Source organism: Salmo salar, chromosome 05 (assembly GCF_965601325.2).
Source record: "Salmo salar chromosome 05, fSalSal1, whole genome shotgun sequence".
NCBI classification, from domain to species: Eukaryota; Metazoa; Chordata; class Actinopteri; order Salmoniformes; family Salmonidae; genus Salmo; species Salmo salar.
In genome coordinates, this window is record NC_138295.1 from 81370326 (window position 1) to 81390835 (window position 20510).

General features: G+C 44.5%; 1 protein-coding gene across 1 annotated transcript; it reads right to left on the reverse strand.

The window, feature by feature from the left end:
- Positions 1–704: 704 nt before the first annotated feature.
- LOC106593286 (unconventional myosin-Ie) lies at positions 705–20374 on the reverse strand. The gene is made up of 27 exons (XM_045698257.2): positions 20114–20374; positions 16681–16818; positions 16192–16281; positions 15279–15373; positions 15042–15129; positions 14846–14935; positions 14480–14611; positions 14263–14397; positions 14044–14176; positions 13731–13927; positions 13236–13316; positions 12473–12559; positions 12286–12372; positions 11990–12157; positions 11688–11773; positions 11506–11587; positions 10750–10955; positions 10377–10521; positions 10150–10264; positions 5030–5199; positions 4654–4799; positions 4401–4547; positions 3022–3179; positions 2835–2909; positions 2532–2748; positions 2189–2364; positions 705–1908 (listed from the first exon to the last, which is right to left on the reverse strand). The coding sequence occupies exons 1-27, from the start codon at positions 20114–20116 to the stop codon at positions 1832–1834; spliced, it is 3324 nt and encodes a 1107-aa protein (XP_045554213.2). The 5' UTR covers positions 20117–20374; the 3' UTR covers positions 705–1831.
- Between the last annotated feature and the right edge of the window lie 136 nt (positions 20375–20510).

Below are 20510 nucleotides of genomic sequence, written 5' to 3' on the forward strand. Positions count from 1 at the left end.
ATGGTTTACAAACTGGTCGTTTGAAAGAGACCGGTTGTATAGCTAAGATTTTTATAACTAAACCAAGATAGACCACAGGCTCTCGCTTCCAATGGGAACAAATGAGCCATTCTGGGCAGAACAAGCAAGGGGGGCAGAGCCAAATACGAGCTAGCGAGATCCTATTGGCGCGTTCTAGCGTAATCGTCATATTTCCGTTAGGGAACGCCTACTCTGAAGTTCGCGTGTGCAATAACTTAATTTGCATTCCTTCTAAACAACGCGAGTTTTGAAAACTTTTGCAAAGGGTAAAGTCTACAAACCTTAGTCCACTCTGTTCATAACATATTCCAGTTTTGGGAACAGAAAACTTTATTGAGATCAAATGTTTCATCGGTAGTGATTGGAAACGCCAAGCGGATGCTTCACATTTAAACATCCAGTGAAATATCTGTCTCGTTGTTCCATCTGTGGTAAGTAGTGTCGAGAGGTTTGTGATGGGATGCCGCTAATGTCAGAAGTGACTTTTAGTACCAGGTTAGGATAACTTACGCAGCAGGTTAGTATAATTAACGTAGCAGTTTAGGAGAATAGGTTAAGGTTATGAAAAGGGTTAGGGTGAGCTAAAATGATCCTGACGCAACTCAATAGTCACTGACACCAGTGTCCATAGGCTGTAAAAGTGTCATGGGACCCCTCCCCCCAAAATAAACAACCCCTCAGTATATGATGGTTTACATTCTTTATTTTTTTTTTCCTTGTTCATTATGACCTTACACGTCAACTGTTGACAAACAATCAACTGTCTTTTCTTTCTATTTTAACAGACAACTGTAGCCCATCTCTGGGTAATAACATGTACCATGCAGCCTATTATAAAACATGGGGAATGGTAGGCTCTGTTAAAATCTTATATGGTTCATCATCATCTTAGGTAGATATTTCACAATTCTATATCAGTGAAGATCGGTAAGGCTGGGTTTACACAGGCAGCCCAATTCTGATTATTTTCCCATGAATTGGTCTTTTGACCAATCAAATCAGCTCTTTTGCCGATAATTGGGTAAAACATCAGAATTGGGCTGCCTGTGTAAACCCTGCCTTACAAATCTTCACTGATATAGAATTGTGAAATATCTACCTAAGACATTGAGAGTCACAAAATACACAACTAATATATTTTACAATATATATCTTGTCAAAAATATTTTGTAATTACCCATTCTATCCCAACTCCACCTGAACTGAGATTATTATGGCCATTTGGTCCTATGTATTAAACAAATGTGAAGGAGCAAATAAAACTAATATTTATTTGAACACTTCAGGTAAATGTCTATAAAAAGATGCTGGATAAAACAAAAAGTCTATTCGTTCAGCCTTAAAAAAAAAAAGCTAAAACGATAAAATCCATTGATAAAAGTTAGTATTTGCACTTCAAACCATCTTGGGAAAAATCATCACATTCCCTTGTCTCTGACTCCAAAGAGAGATGGCATGGAGAAATGCTTTAATTATGCTTTTTGTTTTGTCTCTGTAGTAATGCACTTGGTATGGTTGTAATTCTACTGTTGCCACCTGACTCCTCGCTCTCATTGAACATGTCCCTCATCGCTTCATTCTAGATCTTCTCTCATTGGACATGTCCCTCATCGCTTCATTCTAGATCTTCTCTCATTGGACATGTCCCTCATCGCTTCATTCTAGATCTTCTCTCATTGGACATGTCCCTCATCGCTTCATTCTATATCTTCTCTCATTGGACATGTCCCTCATCCCTTCATTCTAGATCTTATGTCCCTTGATCCAGTCAAGATATTCTACCTTTAGACAAGTCCCTCATCGCTCCAGCCTAAATCTTCTTCACATAATTCCCAGGAAACATGCCTTCCCTCCCGCGAAGACGACCGTACCACCAGCCTGATGGATCTGGAGGGAGGACAGGTGAGGAAACCAGTCAATCTAGCCATTATAGATTATATAGTCCTTTTCTATCCTCAGAGGGAATTACAGGTGAAGAACAGGAAGACTGCATCACAGTTGAAAATGTGGTTATAGTATGCCTTTAATAATGCTATAATACCAGCAGTATATAATATGTAGCAGTACTTATAGTGTATGACTAATAGCAGTTTTATACTACTGTAATTAATATACTCAGTTTATATAAATATAACTTCAGAGATGATCTGCTTTAAGGGTTTAGTACCTTCAGTGAGGATTTCAATGACATCCTCCGCATTGAAGCTCAGCTCATCAGTGTCCTGGGCATCGTAAGCATACAGCGCTCGGCATTCTGGGGAGCGAGGCTTGGGCTTGGGGGCAGGCTTGGGGCGGCCCGCTCCTGGGGAAGGCTTGACCTCCTTCGAGCGTCTACGATGAAGACTGAGCAAAATTGGGAGGAGAGAAAGAGAGATCTAGAAAAAGTGCCTTTCTTGGTTTACAGTATATAATACCATTTGAGTATTTTAAAAAAACAAACACCAGCAACAACAGGAAAAATATCAATTTGAACAACCTCACAAGTATCCAAACAGGGCCTGAGAACTCACCCAGCCACTCCCTGGTCAGGCACGTTCATGAAAGCGGTGTCTGCCTGGCTCTGGTTGTTGGAGCGGTTGTTGGTCTGCCGGGACCCCTGTTGTCGTGGTAGTGTGGGCTGCTCCATACTGGACTGTCGGCGGAGCAGAGAGACCCTGGACGCCCTGGACGAGGGCGGCCCACCCCGCTGACCACCACCCCCACCTCGGCCTCTGCCCCTGGGGGCGCCTGAGACAGATGAGGGAGATGTTGAGTCAGGTCAAAAGTGAAATGAGTGGCATCATTGGAGAGGCTCAGATATCTAGTTCTCTCACCTTGTGACTGCTGTCCTGAGCCTGGAGTCTGGTTTCCCATGTAGCGACTTTTCCTGTTGTCCCTGCGGGTCGGTCCTGGGGAACACATGACAAAAAGGTGTGATGTGTCTGAAATGCTATGGGATGGTTGCACAGACCCAGATTAAGCCTACTAATAGAAGTCTCCTTTCAAAGTGCATGGACTCACTGGAGTTCTTGGGGAGCCCAGGTCCGATGGTGACTATGAGGACCTTGCTGCTGGGCTTCACAACCGCCTCTTCTCCTTGGCCCGGCTGGAACTGGATCTGCCTGGAGCCAGCCGCTGAGAACGGCCCCCAACCTCCCTTCTTCACCTTAAACTCCAGTCTAAACGAGGAACGGAGAGGGGAGAGAGAGAGAGAGAGAGAAGAGCAATGGGTTAAGATATGGCTTAAAAGACTCAAACTGGATAACTTTTGTATTATGCATCTTTGAGATTATTCATGATCTTTGTCGTAAAGCATGACACTAGTATGTTTTAAGGGAAATCTGCAGTTGCAAAATCCATTTTTGGACATATAAATTAATGATATGTACCCATTGATTCTCAAAGCATAAAACACTTTAGAAATGCCTCATGAGTTTAGTTCAACTTTCACACCCAGTCCAGTGTTTCCCCTAGGATTTTTTTCAGAAGCGGTTGCAAAGTTAGCGTGGGGAGGGTCTCCCGCCAAAATGTTTAAAGGCCCTCTTGGCTGCAGGTTTTGCTGTTTTAAAGCAAATTTCCTGCCATTCTACACATTTCAATATGGGGTGGGGAGAATTGTTTTGTTTTAAAAGCTAATTTCCTACAATTCTCCACATTTAGCCAGGGCTTATGCCATGTTCTTATGCTATCTGAGTGACTCAAACAGTATAACAAAATCACATCGGGACCCATGCCATGACATTTTTTGAATTTTAGATTCTCCCTGACTGTCTAGTTTTCATTTTGGTGGTTGTACATGATCTTATAAATATATAGCTCCATCGTCTTTTATACATACTTTATATGTAGTTTTAGTCATTTAAGTTGCTGATATGGTTTCAACTGCAGATTGGCCCTTTTAGTTTAACAGTAAGGCCCCTTTTAGTTTAACAGTAAGGCCCCTTTTAGTTTAACAGTAAGGCCCCTTTTAGTTTAACAGTAAGGCCCCTTTTAGGTTAACAGTAAGGCCCCTTTTAGGTTAACAGTAAGGCCCCTTTTAGGTTAACAGTAAGGCCCCTTTTAGTTTAACAGTAAGGCCCCTTTTAGTTTAACAGTAAGGCCCCTTTTAGTTTAACAGTAAGGCCCCTTTTAGTTTAACAGTAAGGCCCCTTTTAGTTTAACAGTAAGGCCCCTTTTAGGTTAACAGTAAGGCCCCTTTTAGTTTAACAGTAAGGCCCCTTTTAGTTTAACAGTAAGGCCCCTTTTAGTTTAACAGTAAGGCCCCTTTTAGTTTAACAGTAAGACCCCTTTTAGTTTAACAGTAAGGCCCCTTTTAGATTAGTGGTAGTGTGGGCTTTTAGTTTAACAGTAAGACCCCACTGATTGGTCTAAGGCTAAGCTCAGAGTAAAGACTGACTGACAGGTTGTTGAACTTGAGCGGTAGCTTCCTCTGGGTCTTCTCATCATAACGTTTGTAGAGCAGACTGAGGAACTCCGTCTTGAAGATGCACTGAAGGACACTGTCGTAATGCTCCTCGTGGATGATGAAGAAGTCATCCTGCAGGGTGCTGAGGGAGGAAAAGATACACATCTTTTCAATGAAAACCCCATTTCTACTACTGTGCATCATGACCATCAACTGGTATAACACTTCCAGAGTATCTAAACCTGCACCTGAGAGAGACTGACTGAATCTTCTCCACTTCTATCTGTCTCTTCAGAACCTCGTGGATCTGCCCCTTATCTGGTCCCTGCTTCACCTTCTCCCGACCAATCAGATACAGGAACTTAGGGGTCAGGATGAGGTCACGCTTCACAGTCTGTAAGAAGGAGAGAGGCATATTATATAACTTGTTGCTATTATAGGCTTACTGACCAGGAACCACAATATATAGGGGGTTCAATGAGCAGACAAGCATTGGCAGTATCCACCAAACCATTGGTGGAGTATTAACACTGTCTCGTCTATCTAACATGAATAACAATAGCATTATGCGTTCTGTGACAATATCAATGTTGGTTTGTTACTGTGGTCATACTTGACTCTTACCCTAAACCTGCGGTCATATTTGGCAACCACATCTGCAAAATCGATCTTCTCCCGGCGGCCCACGAACTGCCGGATCTCGGGGTGGTTGTCGGTGCCGATGTAGTCGCCCACAAAGTTCCTGTTGAGACTGTTCCTCCTCCTCTCCTTCTTATTCAGTAGGATGTCTGAGGCTACAGGACACGACACAGTGTGATACAGTACTGAACTGTTCCTCCTCCTCTCCTTCTTATTCAGTAGGATGTCTGAGGCTACAGGACACGACACAGTGTGATACAGTACTGAACTGTTCCTCCTCCTCTCCTTCTTATTCAGTAGGATGTCTGAGGCTACAGGACACGACACAGTGTGATACAGTACTGAACTGTTCCTCCTCCTCTCCTTCTTATTCAGTAGGATGTCTGAGGCTACAGGACACGACACAGTGTGATACAGTACTGAACTGTTCCTCCTCCTCTCCTTCTTATTCAGTAGGATGTCTGAGGCTACAGGACACGACACAGTGTGATACAGTACTGAACTGTTCCTCCTCCTCTCCTTCTTATTCAGTAGGATGTCTGAGGCTACAGGACACGACACAGTGTGATACAGTACTGAACTGTTCCTCCTCCTCTCCTTCTTATTCAGTAGGATGTCTGAGGCTACAGGACACGACACAGTGTGATACAGTACTGAACTGTTCCTCCTCCTCTCCTTCTTATTCAGTAGGATGTCTGAGGCTACAGGACACGACACAGTGTGATACAGTACTGAACTGTTCCTCCTCCTCTCCTTCTTATTCAGTAGGATGTCTGAGGCTACAGGACACGACACAGTGTGATACAGTACTGAACTGTTCCTCCTCCTCTCCTTCTTATTCAGTAGGATGTCTGAGGCTACAGGACACGACACAGTGTGATACAGTACTGAACTGTTCCTCCTCCTCTCCTTCTTATTCAGTAGGATGTCTGAGGCTACAGGACACGACACAGTGTGATACAGTACTGAACTGTTCCTCCTCCTCTCCTTCTTATTCAGTAGGATGTCTGAGGCTACAGGACACGACACAGTGTGATACAGTACTGAACTGTTCCTCCTCCTCTCCTTCTTATTCAGTAGGATGTCTGAGGCTACAGGACACGACACAGTGTGATACAGTACTGAACTGTTCCTCCTCCTCTCCTTCTTATTCAGTAGGATGTCTGAGGCTACAGGACACGACACAGTGTGATACAGTACTGAACTGTTCCTCCTCCTCTCCTTCTTATTCAGTAGGATGTCTGAGGCTACAGGACACGACACAGTGTGATACAGTACTGAACTGTTCCTCCTCCTCTCCTTCTTATTCAGTAGGATGTCTGAGGCTACAGGACACGACACAGTGTGATACAGTACTGAACTGTTCCTCCTCCTCTCCTTCTTATTCAGTAGGATGTCTGAGGCTACAGGACACGACACAGTGTGATACAGTACTGAACTGTTCCTCCTCCTCTCCTTCTTATTCAGTAGGATGTCTGAGGCTACAGGACACGACACAGTGTGATACAGTACTGAACTGTTCCTCCTCCTCTCCTTCTTATTCAGTAGGATGTCTGAGGCTACAGGACACGACACAGTGTGATACAGTACTGAACTGTTCCTCCTCCTCTCCTTCTTATTCAGTAGGATGTCTGAGGCTACAGGACACGACACAGTGTGATACAGTACTGAACTGTTCCTCCTCCTCTCCTTCTTATTCAGTAGGATGTCTGAGGCTACAGGACACGACACAGTGTGATACAGTACTGAACTGTTCCTCCTCCTCTCCTTCTTATTCAGTAGGATGTCTGAGGCTACAGGACACGACACAGTGTGATACAGTACTGAACTGTTCCTCCTCCTCTCCTTCTTATTCAGTAGGATGTCTGAGGCTACAGGACACGACACAGTGTGATACAGTACTGAACTGTTCCTCCTCCTCTCCTTCTTATTCAGTAGGATGTCTGAGGCTACAGGACACGACACAGTGTGATACAGTACTGAACTGTTCCTCCTCCTCTCCTTCTTATTCAGTAGGATGTCTGAGGCTACAGGACACGACACAGTGTGATACAGTACTGAACTGTTCCTCCTCCTCTCCTTCTTATTCAGTAGGATGTCTGAGGCTACAGGACACGACACAGTGTGATACAGTACTGAACTGTTCCTCCTCCTCTCCTTCTTATTCAGTAGGATGTCTGAGGCTACAGGACACGACACAGTGTGATACAGTACTGAACTGTTCCTCCTCCTCTCCTTCTTATTCAGTAGGATGTCTGAGGCTACAGGACACGACACAGTGTGATACAGTACTGAACTGTTCCTCCTCCTCTCCTTCTTATTCAGTAGGATGTCTGAGGCTACAGGACACGACACAGTGTGATACAGTACTGAACTGTTCCTCCTCCTCTCCTTCTTATTCAGTAGGATGTCTGAGGCTACAGGACACGACACAGTGTGATACAGTACTGAACTGTTCCTCCTCCTCTCCTTCTTATTCAGTAGGATGTCTGAGGCTACAGGACACGACACAGTGTGATACAGTACTGAACTGTTCCTCCTCCTCTCCTTCTTATTCAGTAGGATGTCTGAGGCTACAGGACACGACACAGTGTGATACAGTACTGAACTGTTCCTCCTCCTCTCCTTCTTATTCAGTAGGATGTCTGAGGCTACAGGACACGACACAGTGTGATACAGTACTGAACTGTTCCTCCTCCTCTCCTTCTTATTCAGTAGGATGTCTGAGGCTACAGGACACGACACAGTGTGATACAGTACTGAACTGTTCCTCCTCCTCTCCTTCTTATTCAGTAGGATGTCTGAGGCTACAGGACACGACACAGTGTGATACAGTACTGAACTGTTCCTCCTCCTCTCCTTCTTATTCAGTAGGATGTCTGAGGCTACAGGACACGACACAGTGTGATACAGTACTGAACTGTTCCTCCTCCTCTCCTTCTTATTCAGTAGGATGTCTGAGGCTACAGGACACGACACAGTGTGATACAGTACTGAACTGTTCCTCCTCCTCTCCTTCTTATTCAGTAGGATGTCTGAGGCTACAGGACACGACACAGTGTGATACAGTACTGAACTGTTCCTCCTCCTCTCCTTCTTATTCAGTAGGATGTCTGAGGCTACAGGACACGACACAGTGTGATACAGTACTGAACTGTTCCTCCTCCTCTCCTTCTTATTCAGTAGGATGTCTGAGGCTACAGGACACGACACAGTGTGATACAGTACTGAACTGTTCCTCCTCCTCTCCTTCTTATTCAGTAGGATGTCTGAGGCTACAGGACACGACACAGTGTGATACAGTACTGAACTGTTCCTCCTCCTCTCCTTCTTATTCAGTAGGATGTCTGAGGCTACAGGACACGACACAGTGTGATACAGTACTGAACTGTTCCTCCTCCTCTCCTTCTTATTCAGTAGGATGTCTGAGGCTACAGGACACGACACAGTGTGATACAGTACTGAACTGTTCCTCCTCCTCTCCTTCTTATTCAGTAGGATGTCTGAGGCTACAGGACACGACACAGTGTGATACAGTACTGAACTGTTCCTCCTCCTCTCCTTCTTATTCAGTAGGATGTCTGAGGCTACAGGACACGACACAGTGTGATACAGTACTGAACTGTTCCTCCTCCTCTCCTTCTTATTCAGTAGGATGTCTGAGGCTACAGGACACGACACAGTGTGATACAGTACTGAACTGTTCCTCCTCCTCTCCTTCTTATTCAGTAGGATGTCTGAGGCTACAGGACACGACACAGTGTGATACAGTACTGAACTGTTCCTCCTCCTCTCCTTCTTATTCAGTAGGATGTCTGAGGCTACAGGACACGACACAGTGTGATACAGTACTGAACTGTTCCTCCTCCTCTCCTTCTTATTCAGTAGGATGTCTGAGGCTACAGGACACGACACAGTGTGATACAGTACTGAACTGTTCCTCCTCCTCTCCTTCTTATTCAGTAGGATGTCTGAGGCTACAGGACACGACACAGTGTGATACAGTACTGAACTGTTCCTCCTCCTCTCCTTCTTATTCAGTAGGATGTCTGAGGCTACAGGACACGACACAGTGTGATACAGTACTGAACTGACACGACACAGTGTGATACAGTACTGAACTGCCAGGACACGACCCACTGTGATACAGTACTGAACTGCCACGACACAGTGTGATACAGTACTGAACTGCCAGGACACAGTGTGATACAGTACTGAACTGCCAGGACACAGTGTGATACAGTACTGAACTGCCAGGACACAGTGTGATACAGTACTGAACTGCCAGGACACGACCCACTGTGATACAGTACTGAACTGCCAGGACACGACCCACTGTGATACAGTACTGAACTGCCAGGACACGACCCACTGTGATACAGTACTGAACTGCCAGGACACGACCCACTGTGATACAGTACTGAACTGCCAGGACACAGTGTGATACAGTACTGAACTGACACGACCCAGTGTGATACAGTACTGAACTGCCAGGACACGACCCACTGTGATACAGTACTGAACTGCCAGGACACGACCCACTGTGATACAGTACTGAACTGCCAGGACACGACCCACTGTGATACAGTACTGAACTGCCAGGACACGACCCACTGTGATACAGTACTGAACTGCCAGGACATGAACTGCCAGGATCCACTGTGATACAGTACTGAACTGCCAGGACACGACCCACTGATACAGTACTGAACTGCCAGGACACGACCCACTGTGATACAGTACTGAACTGCCAGGACACGACCCACTGTGATACAGTACTGAACTGCCAGGACACGACCCACTGTGATACAGTACTGAACTGCCAGGACATGAACTGCCAGGATCCACTGTGATACAGTACTGAACTGCCAGGACACGACCCACTGTGATACAGTACTGAACTGCCAGGACATGAACTGCCAGGATCCACTGTGATACAGTACTGAACTGCCAGGACACGACCCACTGATACAGTACTGAACTGCCAGGACACGACCCACTGTGATACAGGGCTTAACATATACAGTAGATATAACCCACTGTGATGCAGTACTGACCATATATGGTAAAAAGCTCATTCCCACAGAGAGAAACCAATGACTTACCTTCCTCTCTCATCTTGACGTACTTGCGGACGGCGATGTGTTTGCGCCAGGCCTTCTGGATGGCCCGAGCATATCCGTTATATTTCCTTTCCCTCATCTCCTCCAGCAAGAACAACTACAGACACACATTTCACAATACTTCTAGAAATCATCACCTTTACACTCAGAATAACCAGACTGTTATGTGTCAGTAAAGAGGTTTTCTAGGGAAGGAGAGAAAGATGTACTGATTCTGGGGCCTTGATGAAGATCTTAGTCTTTCCCAGCTGGTACTGGTCCTGGTCCATGTTGACAGAGCGGAGGAGGTGGAGAACCCCCTTCCTCTCCTCCCCTGTCCACCGGGGCCATGTCTCCCTGGTCAGGATGGCGTACCTGTAGGACCACACACAGCCATTTTACTGGACTGGTAGAATGTCCTCAAGTCCCTCATACATTTTTTAAATAAATAGAAACAAAATATTGGGTGGAATTTATTCCGATCAAGCCAAACGCTGATGAAAAAAACATGAACAAATACATTTGTACTGACGTTTGAAATCTGTAAAGCCAGCATGGAAATCCATCTCTTGCACCCCTGACCCCTATGACCTTAGGGCTCACCTCTGCAGGAACTTGGCAAAGGCTCGGCGGAATGCGTACCCGGCGCGGCGCACACGAATGTTCTCCCGCAGGCCCAGGTACTCCACCTGGTGTTTGGCCCGAGTGTCCTCCCAGTCCCGAGGCTTCTTGGTCTCGTTGGGCTTGATACAGCGGATGTAGTGGGGGGTGCACTTCATCAGGGTCTGGACCAGGTTGTTGGCTTGTTTCTGAAGGACATGGAGGTTCAATCACAGCTTGGTAGCACCGACCAGGCGCTCAGAGCAGTAAACAGACTGATGGAAGAAAATACATCCCTGTACAATAACACATTCAGTGACCCGTGGCCTGGATGTTATGGAAGACGGGGGTGGGGGAGTCACTCATCTGAGATTGGACTGGCATGTCTGTTTCCATAGCAACAATAATATTTAGTGGACAGATCTACGTAAGCATAACTGGCATCGTAGAATCTGTGGGGAAGGGATGGGATGGGTGGGATAATGAGCAGCAGTGGTTACAGTGTGGGTCTTTCCTCACTGGTTATTTGGACAAATCACGATTTCGTAGGTGTTAGCATCTTTCGAATTTCGGGAGGGGAGGGGACAGTCGGCCCGTAGAGAGGGTTCCGCTCCACGTTCCGGTTCCACACCTCGTTCTAGCGTCTCTTCTCTTCACACGTATGGACCCAGAACTTAATCAAGCAGCTGACCAATTACGTGAGACTTGGTTCTGGTTCTACAGAGATTATAGTAGCACACAACCGCGTCAGATCCTTACCTTGATCTTGCTACTGGCGGTGGTAGGACGGCCCTTTTTCTCTGCCTCTAGGTTTTCTGGGAAAAGGGTTTTTATGAAGGCACTGCCCAAACACAGACAGACAGAGAGAGAGAGGCTGGTCAGTGGCGGTCTATGTAATTATCATATAGTATACCTATTATAACACGTCTCACTACACTTACAATTCACTGCTCTGCATCAGCTCAATGATGTCGTTGAAGAGCACATCTCTGTTCCTCTCACAGAAGCCACTGACGTCATAGGACACCTGAGAGAGAGAACAAGCTATCAGTCTTTCATTTCAGCATTTTCCCTCTAACACATTCTGACATTTAGGACATGTGGGCTCCATGTACTCCAAACCCCCACCAGGGGGCAATGTACCAAATTAAATCAAAGAGCTGTAATCTTTGGAATGTTGAATCAGGTTGTAATGAGGATGCATTCTAAAAGCCCATAGTGTTGTACTGTATGATGTTCGTGCCTTGCCAGCGTAGTGGTGCACTATGAAGCCTTTATTCCAGCTGTTGAAGTGCTCATGGGAGCTGATTCCCGCTTGTAGCTTCTGGATCAGGGTCTGGTCTGCACCCTCCCCCTTAGCATGCATGGTGGCACACACATCGTCCAAGATACTCATGATGCCTGGGGGGTTCTGGGTAATAAGAACAGGGCATATCAAGAACTGTACCACACACACCATCTACTGGTACTGTAACTAGTTCACCTGAATTAGACAAAATGGCCGGTCAACTTCAGCACTGGCCGAATATGATCACTCACCAGTTTGGACTCAATGAGGTCACACACGATTTTGTTGTTAAAGTACTCGATTGGTGTCCACTTGATCCCTTCCTGCACATACTCCTCCTACAAGAAACAACGTCAGTATCTGGGAAAACAGGCCAAAGTAATGTAGACGTATCATAAGACGAAAGAGTGAAACAAGTAATGTAGAGTTATCACTTACCTGCTCAGCTTTTAACGTGAGCTCAATGAAAATCTGCTGCAGTTTCTCATTCACAAAGTTGATGCAGAACTGCTCAAAGCCGTTTTTCTATTCGTGTTAAATACAGATGTGAAGGAAAATGTTATGTTTGTGCTTTTCTAATAACCAATTCGACTGAGTTGATGCAAGTTACTGATTGATCATGCCTGGGAGGAATCCTCACTATCAGTATAAGCAATTTGGCAGTACGCCCAGAACCTTGTTTTGAGAAAGGAAAGGAAATCTCAGTTTCAAGGTGTCAGCTTGGAGAGAAGAAGCCTTGTGAGGTATTGGTCGGTCACAAGCATGAACCAAAAGTTAATGATGAATAAGCTAAACCATGCAAATATAACTTGTCTGTGGAAGCAGTATATAAGATAACTAACAGGACTACCATGGCAGAGCTAATACTTGGTGCATTTGTTTGTTGGAACCTCTCCAGCTTGATGATAATAAAGAATCATTCATTTCAGATTGACTTCAGGAGTCCCTGGTGGTAATTTCCACAACAGAGCGCATATGTAGTATTAACGATTTTGTATGAATAAAAAGCAGTAACAATTCAACGTAACTGGAGGTGGAAATTAGGTGTGCAGGACATACGTGTGCAATCTTAAACAAAATGATATGTGGTCTAACAGCCTATAGGTGGAAATGACTATGTATGCAGTGTTAAACGAAATGAAGGCTAGTCCAACAGTAGAAGTGGAACAACTCCTGTATGAGGCAGCACAGAAATATCCACCTGGAAGATTTCAAAGCCATAGATGTCCAGCACTCCGATGTTGAATTCCTCATGGTCTTTCTGTATGGCTTTGTTGATAGACTGGGGGAGTGGAGAGAAGAAAGAAATCTATGAAGAAGTTGAATTGCTAGTCTATATTTTCATGATACAGTACTACAATAAAAGGAAGTGTCATGGTCGTAGCAACAGTAAACCTCTTGTGAGACAACAGGACAGAACATGTGTACGCTACGCTGCCTCCCTACTGCTCCCATCTCTAGACGTGTTCTGTCTTGTGTGGCTCCCACACCAGCAGTCAAAAGACAAACAACTGGACAAGAACCCAGACAGCAAGTCCAACACATGTTCCGATAAGAGGGATGACTCTTTGTAGTAATTGTGAACATGTTTGGCCATGCTTTGCTGTTACATGTTCCCTCTACTAATTTTGACTAATTAACATAGGTGAGCAAATTGATGAGGATAAAAGGAAATTGAAATTATATGGACACTTACATCCACAAGAAAGTCAAACAGGCGTGAGTAGAGGGCTTTGGAGAGGGCGTCCCGTGTGAAGGAGGCCTGCTCTGTGTTCAGGGTGACAGCGATGCTCTCCGTCTTGCCTCCCCACTTGCTGTCCATGATCCGGCTGGTCAGCTTGTTTTTCAGACCCTCCTGGGAGATTCCCAACAGGTAGGCCGGGAACGCCAGGACTGCCGGAACATGGAGGAGGGGAAGTGATATAGGACAGCGAGAGAGATCACAAGTACAAAGAGGGCACAGGATAGGGGTTGGTTTGGGATGGTGTGTGTGTGTGTGTGTAACTCACAGTCCTCACTCTCCACCACAGCATAGTTTCCCTCCTCTCTGAAGGCGATGTTACCCAGATGCAGGATGCCTGCTACAATCTGCAGCACCATGTCCTGATCATCTACAGACAGGCCCACCACTAACATGGCCTCCTAAAACACACACACACACACAATGAAGACAAACTGCCTCTCTATACATGTGAAAAGAGAGAGTGAGCGAGAGAGAGAGAGCTCACCATGGTGTCAGAGAATTCCTTCTTATCGTTGACATCCTCCACGGTGTAGGTGCCAGACTGGTTCAGGTAGAGGTAGTAGTCAGGTGTGGTGACACCAAGGTTCTCCCTCATCTCTTTAGTGGCGCCCCCCAGGAGCTAAGGGTCAGAGGTCGTTAGGTCAAAGGTTAATTAAGTGATGGAATTCTCTCCATAATTAGTTATTGTTATTCTGTCCCACCTGGTAGTAGATGTGGAAGTTCCTCTCTCCCTGGTTCTGTGACACCACCCTGGACTTCTCCAACAGGAAGTTGGAGATCTTCCCTCCGTCTGGCTCTCCTCCACGGCTGAACTGGATCTCAAAGTACTTCCCCTGTGGTAAAAACAGACACAGTGATTAAGGTTCCTTGTCCAGATAAGGCCTATAACAGGAATGCATCAACAAAGCTCCACCTAGAATCCTTCCTATTGCTTTCACCTATCTGGTCCCATCAGCTCTGCCAATGGGAGTGAATGGCAGAAGAAAGGCCACAACATTTTGGAATGAAATGCACCCCTAATTCCTTATCCACTCTATCGGTATTCCCAGATTCCCGGTTCTACTCACAAAGCGACTAGAGTTATTGTTGCGCACAGTCTTGGCATTCCCAAAGGCCTCCAGGAGAGGGTTGGATTGGAGGATGATGTCTTTTACGTGCTGTGAAGAAGAAGAATAAAGGAGAACAGATGAACCCACTAATATGTGTCTGAGAAGAAGAAATGAGAGAATGGAAGGGAGAATTAGTCAAATGTATCCCCTATACCTGGACTTTGGGACCTCCGCCCGACACCTTGGAGATGTAACCCATTATGTATTTTGCTGCTACGGTCTTTCCTGCTCCACTCTCCCCACTGCAAAGACAACGGAAAGCTTTGGGAAACAGGGCAACACCCGAACTCATTGTGATGGTATCCCATTGACAGAATGCATGGTTTATGTGACAGTTCAGGTTACAGGAAGTATGAAGTTTGATCTGTAGGAGTGAGATGATTGGTCAGACCTGATGATGACACACTGGTTCTCACAGTCGATCATCATGTTACGGTACATGTTGTCAGCCAGGGCGTAGATGTGAGGGGGGTTCTCATACTGGGCCTGGAAATGGAGGAGAAAACATTGCTCCAGTGTCCACGGCAGGTAGCCTAGCGGTTAAGAGCATTGGGCCAATAATCAAAAGGTCGCTGGTTCGAATCCCCATGCCGACTAGCTGAACAATCTGTCGATGTGCCCTTGACCAAGGCACTTAACCCTAATTACTCCTGTAAGTCACTCTGGATAAGAGTGCCGGCTAAATGACTAATTCAAAGAAAATAAAAAATGTTTTAATAATAATAACATATGTTGTGGCCTTTCTTATATATGAGTGTTTTCTACAAGCCCTAGGTGACTTGCTATCAAACATCCAGCAGTTTATTTTCAACATGTATTTTTATTAGATGTGTTTTTGTCCAGCTCGGTAAACAGCATTCACAATAGATGAAGCTTCTTACTTACAGGACTTTAGACAAATAGTGATAGAAAAAAAGGCATTTACAAAAACTTCTGCAGTAGAATACATTCTCACATATTTGTAACAGAAGTGGTTAATGGAGTGTCTACTGGTCCCTCAGACCCGAGTGAAACTAAAGAAATGAAGGAGGTAACTGAGAAACAGGAAGCCTTGGGGTTATTCATTAACTCTGTGATTATGAGGTGAGGTAAACAATGGACAACTTAATGGCATTGAACAGATCATTTACATGATAGTGGGAATGTGGGAGGGCATACTTTGCATCACCTATTGATAAGCAGCATTTTATACACTACAGTTTCTCTGTCTAGATCGAGGGATGCAAACAAATCCTGAAACTGGTAGGTAGGTGCAGCCAGCCAGCAGAAAGCCCAGCGGCTTTAGTAGTGTGTATATTACTCACAGCTCCCTGGTAGAGCTCCACCTCTCTGTCGGTGAAGTAGGGCAGCTGTTTAAAGGGGTTGACAGAGATCAGCACCGACCCTATGTAGGTCTGAGGAAGACACGTTAAGAACAACTAGAATATCCATCTGGAATACACCACCGCCAGGGACCACAACAACGTTGACGTGTGTAGTTGTGATCACAGTGTTAGTCCCTAACGCTACATGTGGTGTACTGGAAATATGGTGGTTGAGACACAAACATATTATCCTTCCATGTTGTTCTACACTTTTTAAGGCATGTTATTAACGCTAATCTCATAACAGGCTAATGTGGGTGAAGTGATCACACAGGTGTGTAGGTCCATAGGGTGTGTGTGTGTGTGTGTGTGTGAGACAGAGAGACTACGGTGTATGTACATCTACAAAGCACAGCAAAGCCTCAGTGTATTTGCCACATATAGCAGTGTGTGTCCTTGTTCTACTACTAAGTTGAAGCTGAAGGATACGAAGATGTAGTCGTCCATGTATCTCTTCTTGAGGTTGTCAGTGATGGCATCCTCGTTGATCTTGGACAGCAGGACCATGTCGTCCACCCCGCTGATCTTAACATTCTGGGTCTGCCAGTGGTAGCGCTCCTTACTCCCCTGAGACAGACAGACACAGACAGACAGACAGACAGACAGACAGACAGACAGACAGAGAGAGACTTATTGCAACCAGTCACTGCAAATTCTCTCTTTCCGTTTCAACTCCTCTCCTCGTCCATTAATGAACACTCATATGTCCTCATTAACTGACTGAGGAGTGGGAAAGATCAGTGATGGGCTGGTAGCAGGGAAAACTGAATATGCCGGAATCTGACATACCAACTACTTTACACGAGGCTGTGAGCTCTTCAAAAATCGCATTGTGGAATTCTGGAAATGTACAATGGTTTGTGTGGTGGAAATAGTAATGGCCGCACAGTGTACACCAGTGGTCACCAACCTTGTACACAATAAATTACATAAAAGTAGCTTTCCAATACACTTTTTAGACTGTGCTTGTTAGACTGTGCCTGACACAAATAAGCTGAATATAAGTGTTATGTCCGTAAAGTAAAGAAACACAGTCTTCATACTCACCGCGCCATACGACCATAAAGATGTTCCCAACACAAAAGCCCATAACACACGTATTACACAATTACAGCAGCCTCGGTTTCAAAAGAGGATGACAACTGTGGTCATACTCAAACAGCTATAGAAATGGCTCAACCGTTGGCGTTAATCTACACTCTTACCAAAATAACCTTGAATATTGCCATATTGACCACAAGATAGTGAGGTAATAACTGTCATAATACAGCTGTGTGCCTGTGTGCCTGCCAGGATGAATCAGAACAGTATCATTTTATTGATTATTTAAACTTTATTTAACTAGGCAAGTCACTTAACAAATAACAAACAATAACAAATTCTTAATTACAATGACGGCCTACCAAGAGAAACGTTTATGATTGAAATACCCTCGTCAATTCAGTGGTGTAAAGTAATTGTTAAACACACATCACATTACCGTAAATTCCGGACTATAAGCCGCAACTTTCCCAGGCTTTGAACCTCGCGGCTTAAACAATGACGCGGCTAATATGGATTTTTCCCGCTTTCAATTTTTTCTCCTCCAAAAAAACACATTCTGTGACGTGCTCAGTTTTTTGGCGGCATGAAGCTTTCATTAGACCAATGAAATTGCCGAACGGGTTAAGGTCAAACAACTTTTTTTGTTTACTGTTTAGATTAAATCGAGCGCTCTCAAACTTCATCATTCTGATTACGGTAGTCATTTTGTCACCCTCATCATGGCAAAGACACGGAGAAATGCATATGATTCAGCTATCAAGTTGAAGGCGATTGATCTGGCTGTTGGAAAAGGAAATAGAGCTGCTGCACGGGAGCTTGGTCTTAATGAGTCGATGATAAGACGTTGGAAACAGCAGCGTGAGGAATTGACTCAGTGCAAAAAGACAACTAAAGCTTACTCCTAATTTTTTATTTTTTGTTACAAGCCGTGTTTCGTTAAAGCCTATTTATTTTTGTTACAAGCCGTGTTTCGTTAAAGCCTATTTATTTTTGTTACAAGTCGTGTTTCGTTAAAGCCTATTTATTTTTGTTACAAGCCGTGTTTCGTTAAAGCCTATTTATTTTTGTTACAAGCCGTGTTTAGTTAAAGCCTATTTATTTTTGTTACAAGCCGTGTTTCGTTAAAGCCTGTGTAAAGTTCATTTGTTTCAATGTACCGGTAGGCACCTGCAGCTTATAGACATGTGCAGGTTATTTATGTTTAAAATAATATATATATTTTTTTTAATTCAGTGGGTGCGGCTTATATTCAGGTGCACTTAATAGTCCGGAAAATACGGTATACAAGGTGCTGAATGAGAAACTCTGCATATAAAAGAAACAGAAAGGCTAAGCAGCAATATAGTGTGTAGGCTGTGTTGTTCCTTCATTCATTCAGTGATGGTCAGATGGGCAAGAAGAAGCAATGCCACGAGGGAAATACCTTGTGATTTATCAGTCATGAATCACCATGACAGACAGATGGTTTGGGTATTGCAACAGACAGTCCAGTTCTCGTAGAACAGTCACACGTCTGTGGCATTCTTAACAAGGAACCAAACAGGTCACAGGGTGAATACCAGCAGTGGTTTGTTCTCCTTTTCTCTAACTTGATCAGTACGGATAAAAATGAGATCAGGAAAGGAAGAATATTCTGTCACGTTATCCTCCTGAATGTGTCCAACCAACACAGAGTCCCGATGTTGAGTCCCAAAGTTATGACCAGGTATAATGTTGTATGCATGACATCACAGAGGGGTCTGTCCCCCGTGGACCTCAAATCTTCCTATCCTGATTTGTCTACATTCCATTTCCCTCCTAGGGCCTGTTCATTGGGGATAACCCTGCCCAGACACGTTGTTCCAGGTTGATTCATTTGAATCAGCTTCACCTGCAGTTTGACAGGGAAACTATTTTGCTAGCTGAGTGCTGTAACGTTTAGAGGCAAAACATTTACTATAGTAGCATAGCCACGGGAAGTAGTTGGGGGTATTGTTTGTGGAGGTGGGCAGGGTGGCAGCAGAGAAAACAATGTTTTGCGTGCTCTAATTGGTCCACTAATACAGGATTATTAAAGGCCCAGTGCACTACTTTTGTGAGAGAAAAAAAATTAAGAAACCATTTTGTATTCTGATTTTTCAGTGGGTGCTGCAGCACCCCATGGCTATGTGTAGTAGACTACAGGTATGCCTAGGCTGTGATTTAGGTGTGCATGCAATAACCCCTGGGAAAAGTGTATGCCCAGGCTAGTCGTGTTTCCATCTGTGGGTAGGCCTAAACTTTGTGCCTATTCCAATGTTATTAAATACTATAGCCCCCTTTCCTTGTCACCTTTCCTATAACCTAGCACCACTGATCATGACTTGAAAGGTGGAAGCAGCACTAAGGTGAAAACCTGTCCACACTTTTCAGTTATTGGAAAGGAGTTCAAGGAGTACTGGGACATTTGAGGCAATAGTCTACTGATTGAATCAAATGTAGACAGTCTACCTGTTCACGACAAGGAAGTCTGTGCAAAAAACTGCGCAGACTTACTAATATTTGCATCGTGTGGATCCAACAATGAGCTATACTGTTACACCAGTTGTTTAAAGTTAGTGATTTATGAATCAAAGAACGGACCGCGCCTTTTCAAGCTCCGGTCAGGCATCCAAGGATATCTGTCTACAATCCTCGTCATCCACCAGGTTTCTGTATCAAACACTAGGCAATATGACTTGTTGGCTCAAGGAAATATTCTCCAGTCGGGAGAACATCACGAGTAGGCTAAACATTCGATTTATGTTTAAATTCATTTCGGTGTGTAGTTGGTGATTGAGAAAAAGTATAGGTTACTTACCATTTTAACTTGATATTACTTCCTGATTGAGAAATCCACCTTACACGGAAAGCTTGAGGAGCTAAGCAAGGAGTGTCACGAGCTCAGGTGAAACTCAAACGTAATATCATACTTATAAATCTAAAGAGGGTTAATTTAATTGTCGGTATTATATGCTGTTTTCTATCAATGTAAAAACTTTCACCCGGTGCTTCAACGTTGATTGAGTAGCCTAGCCTGACTTCTTCTAAGGAGGTGTGGTCAGTTTGTAAGTCATTTAAACATTTGCTTAATAGCGGCAAGTGTGGACAGGTAAGGGAATACCTCTGCAGATGGTATTATGGTGTCTTTTAAAGCCTATCACCCAAGTACAATGGTGTAAAGTAGTAGTAGATAGTAACGTATTGAAATATCATTT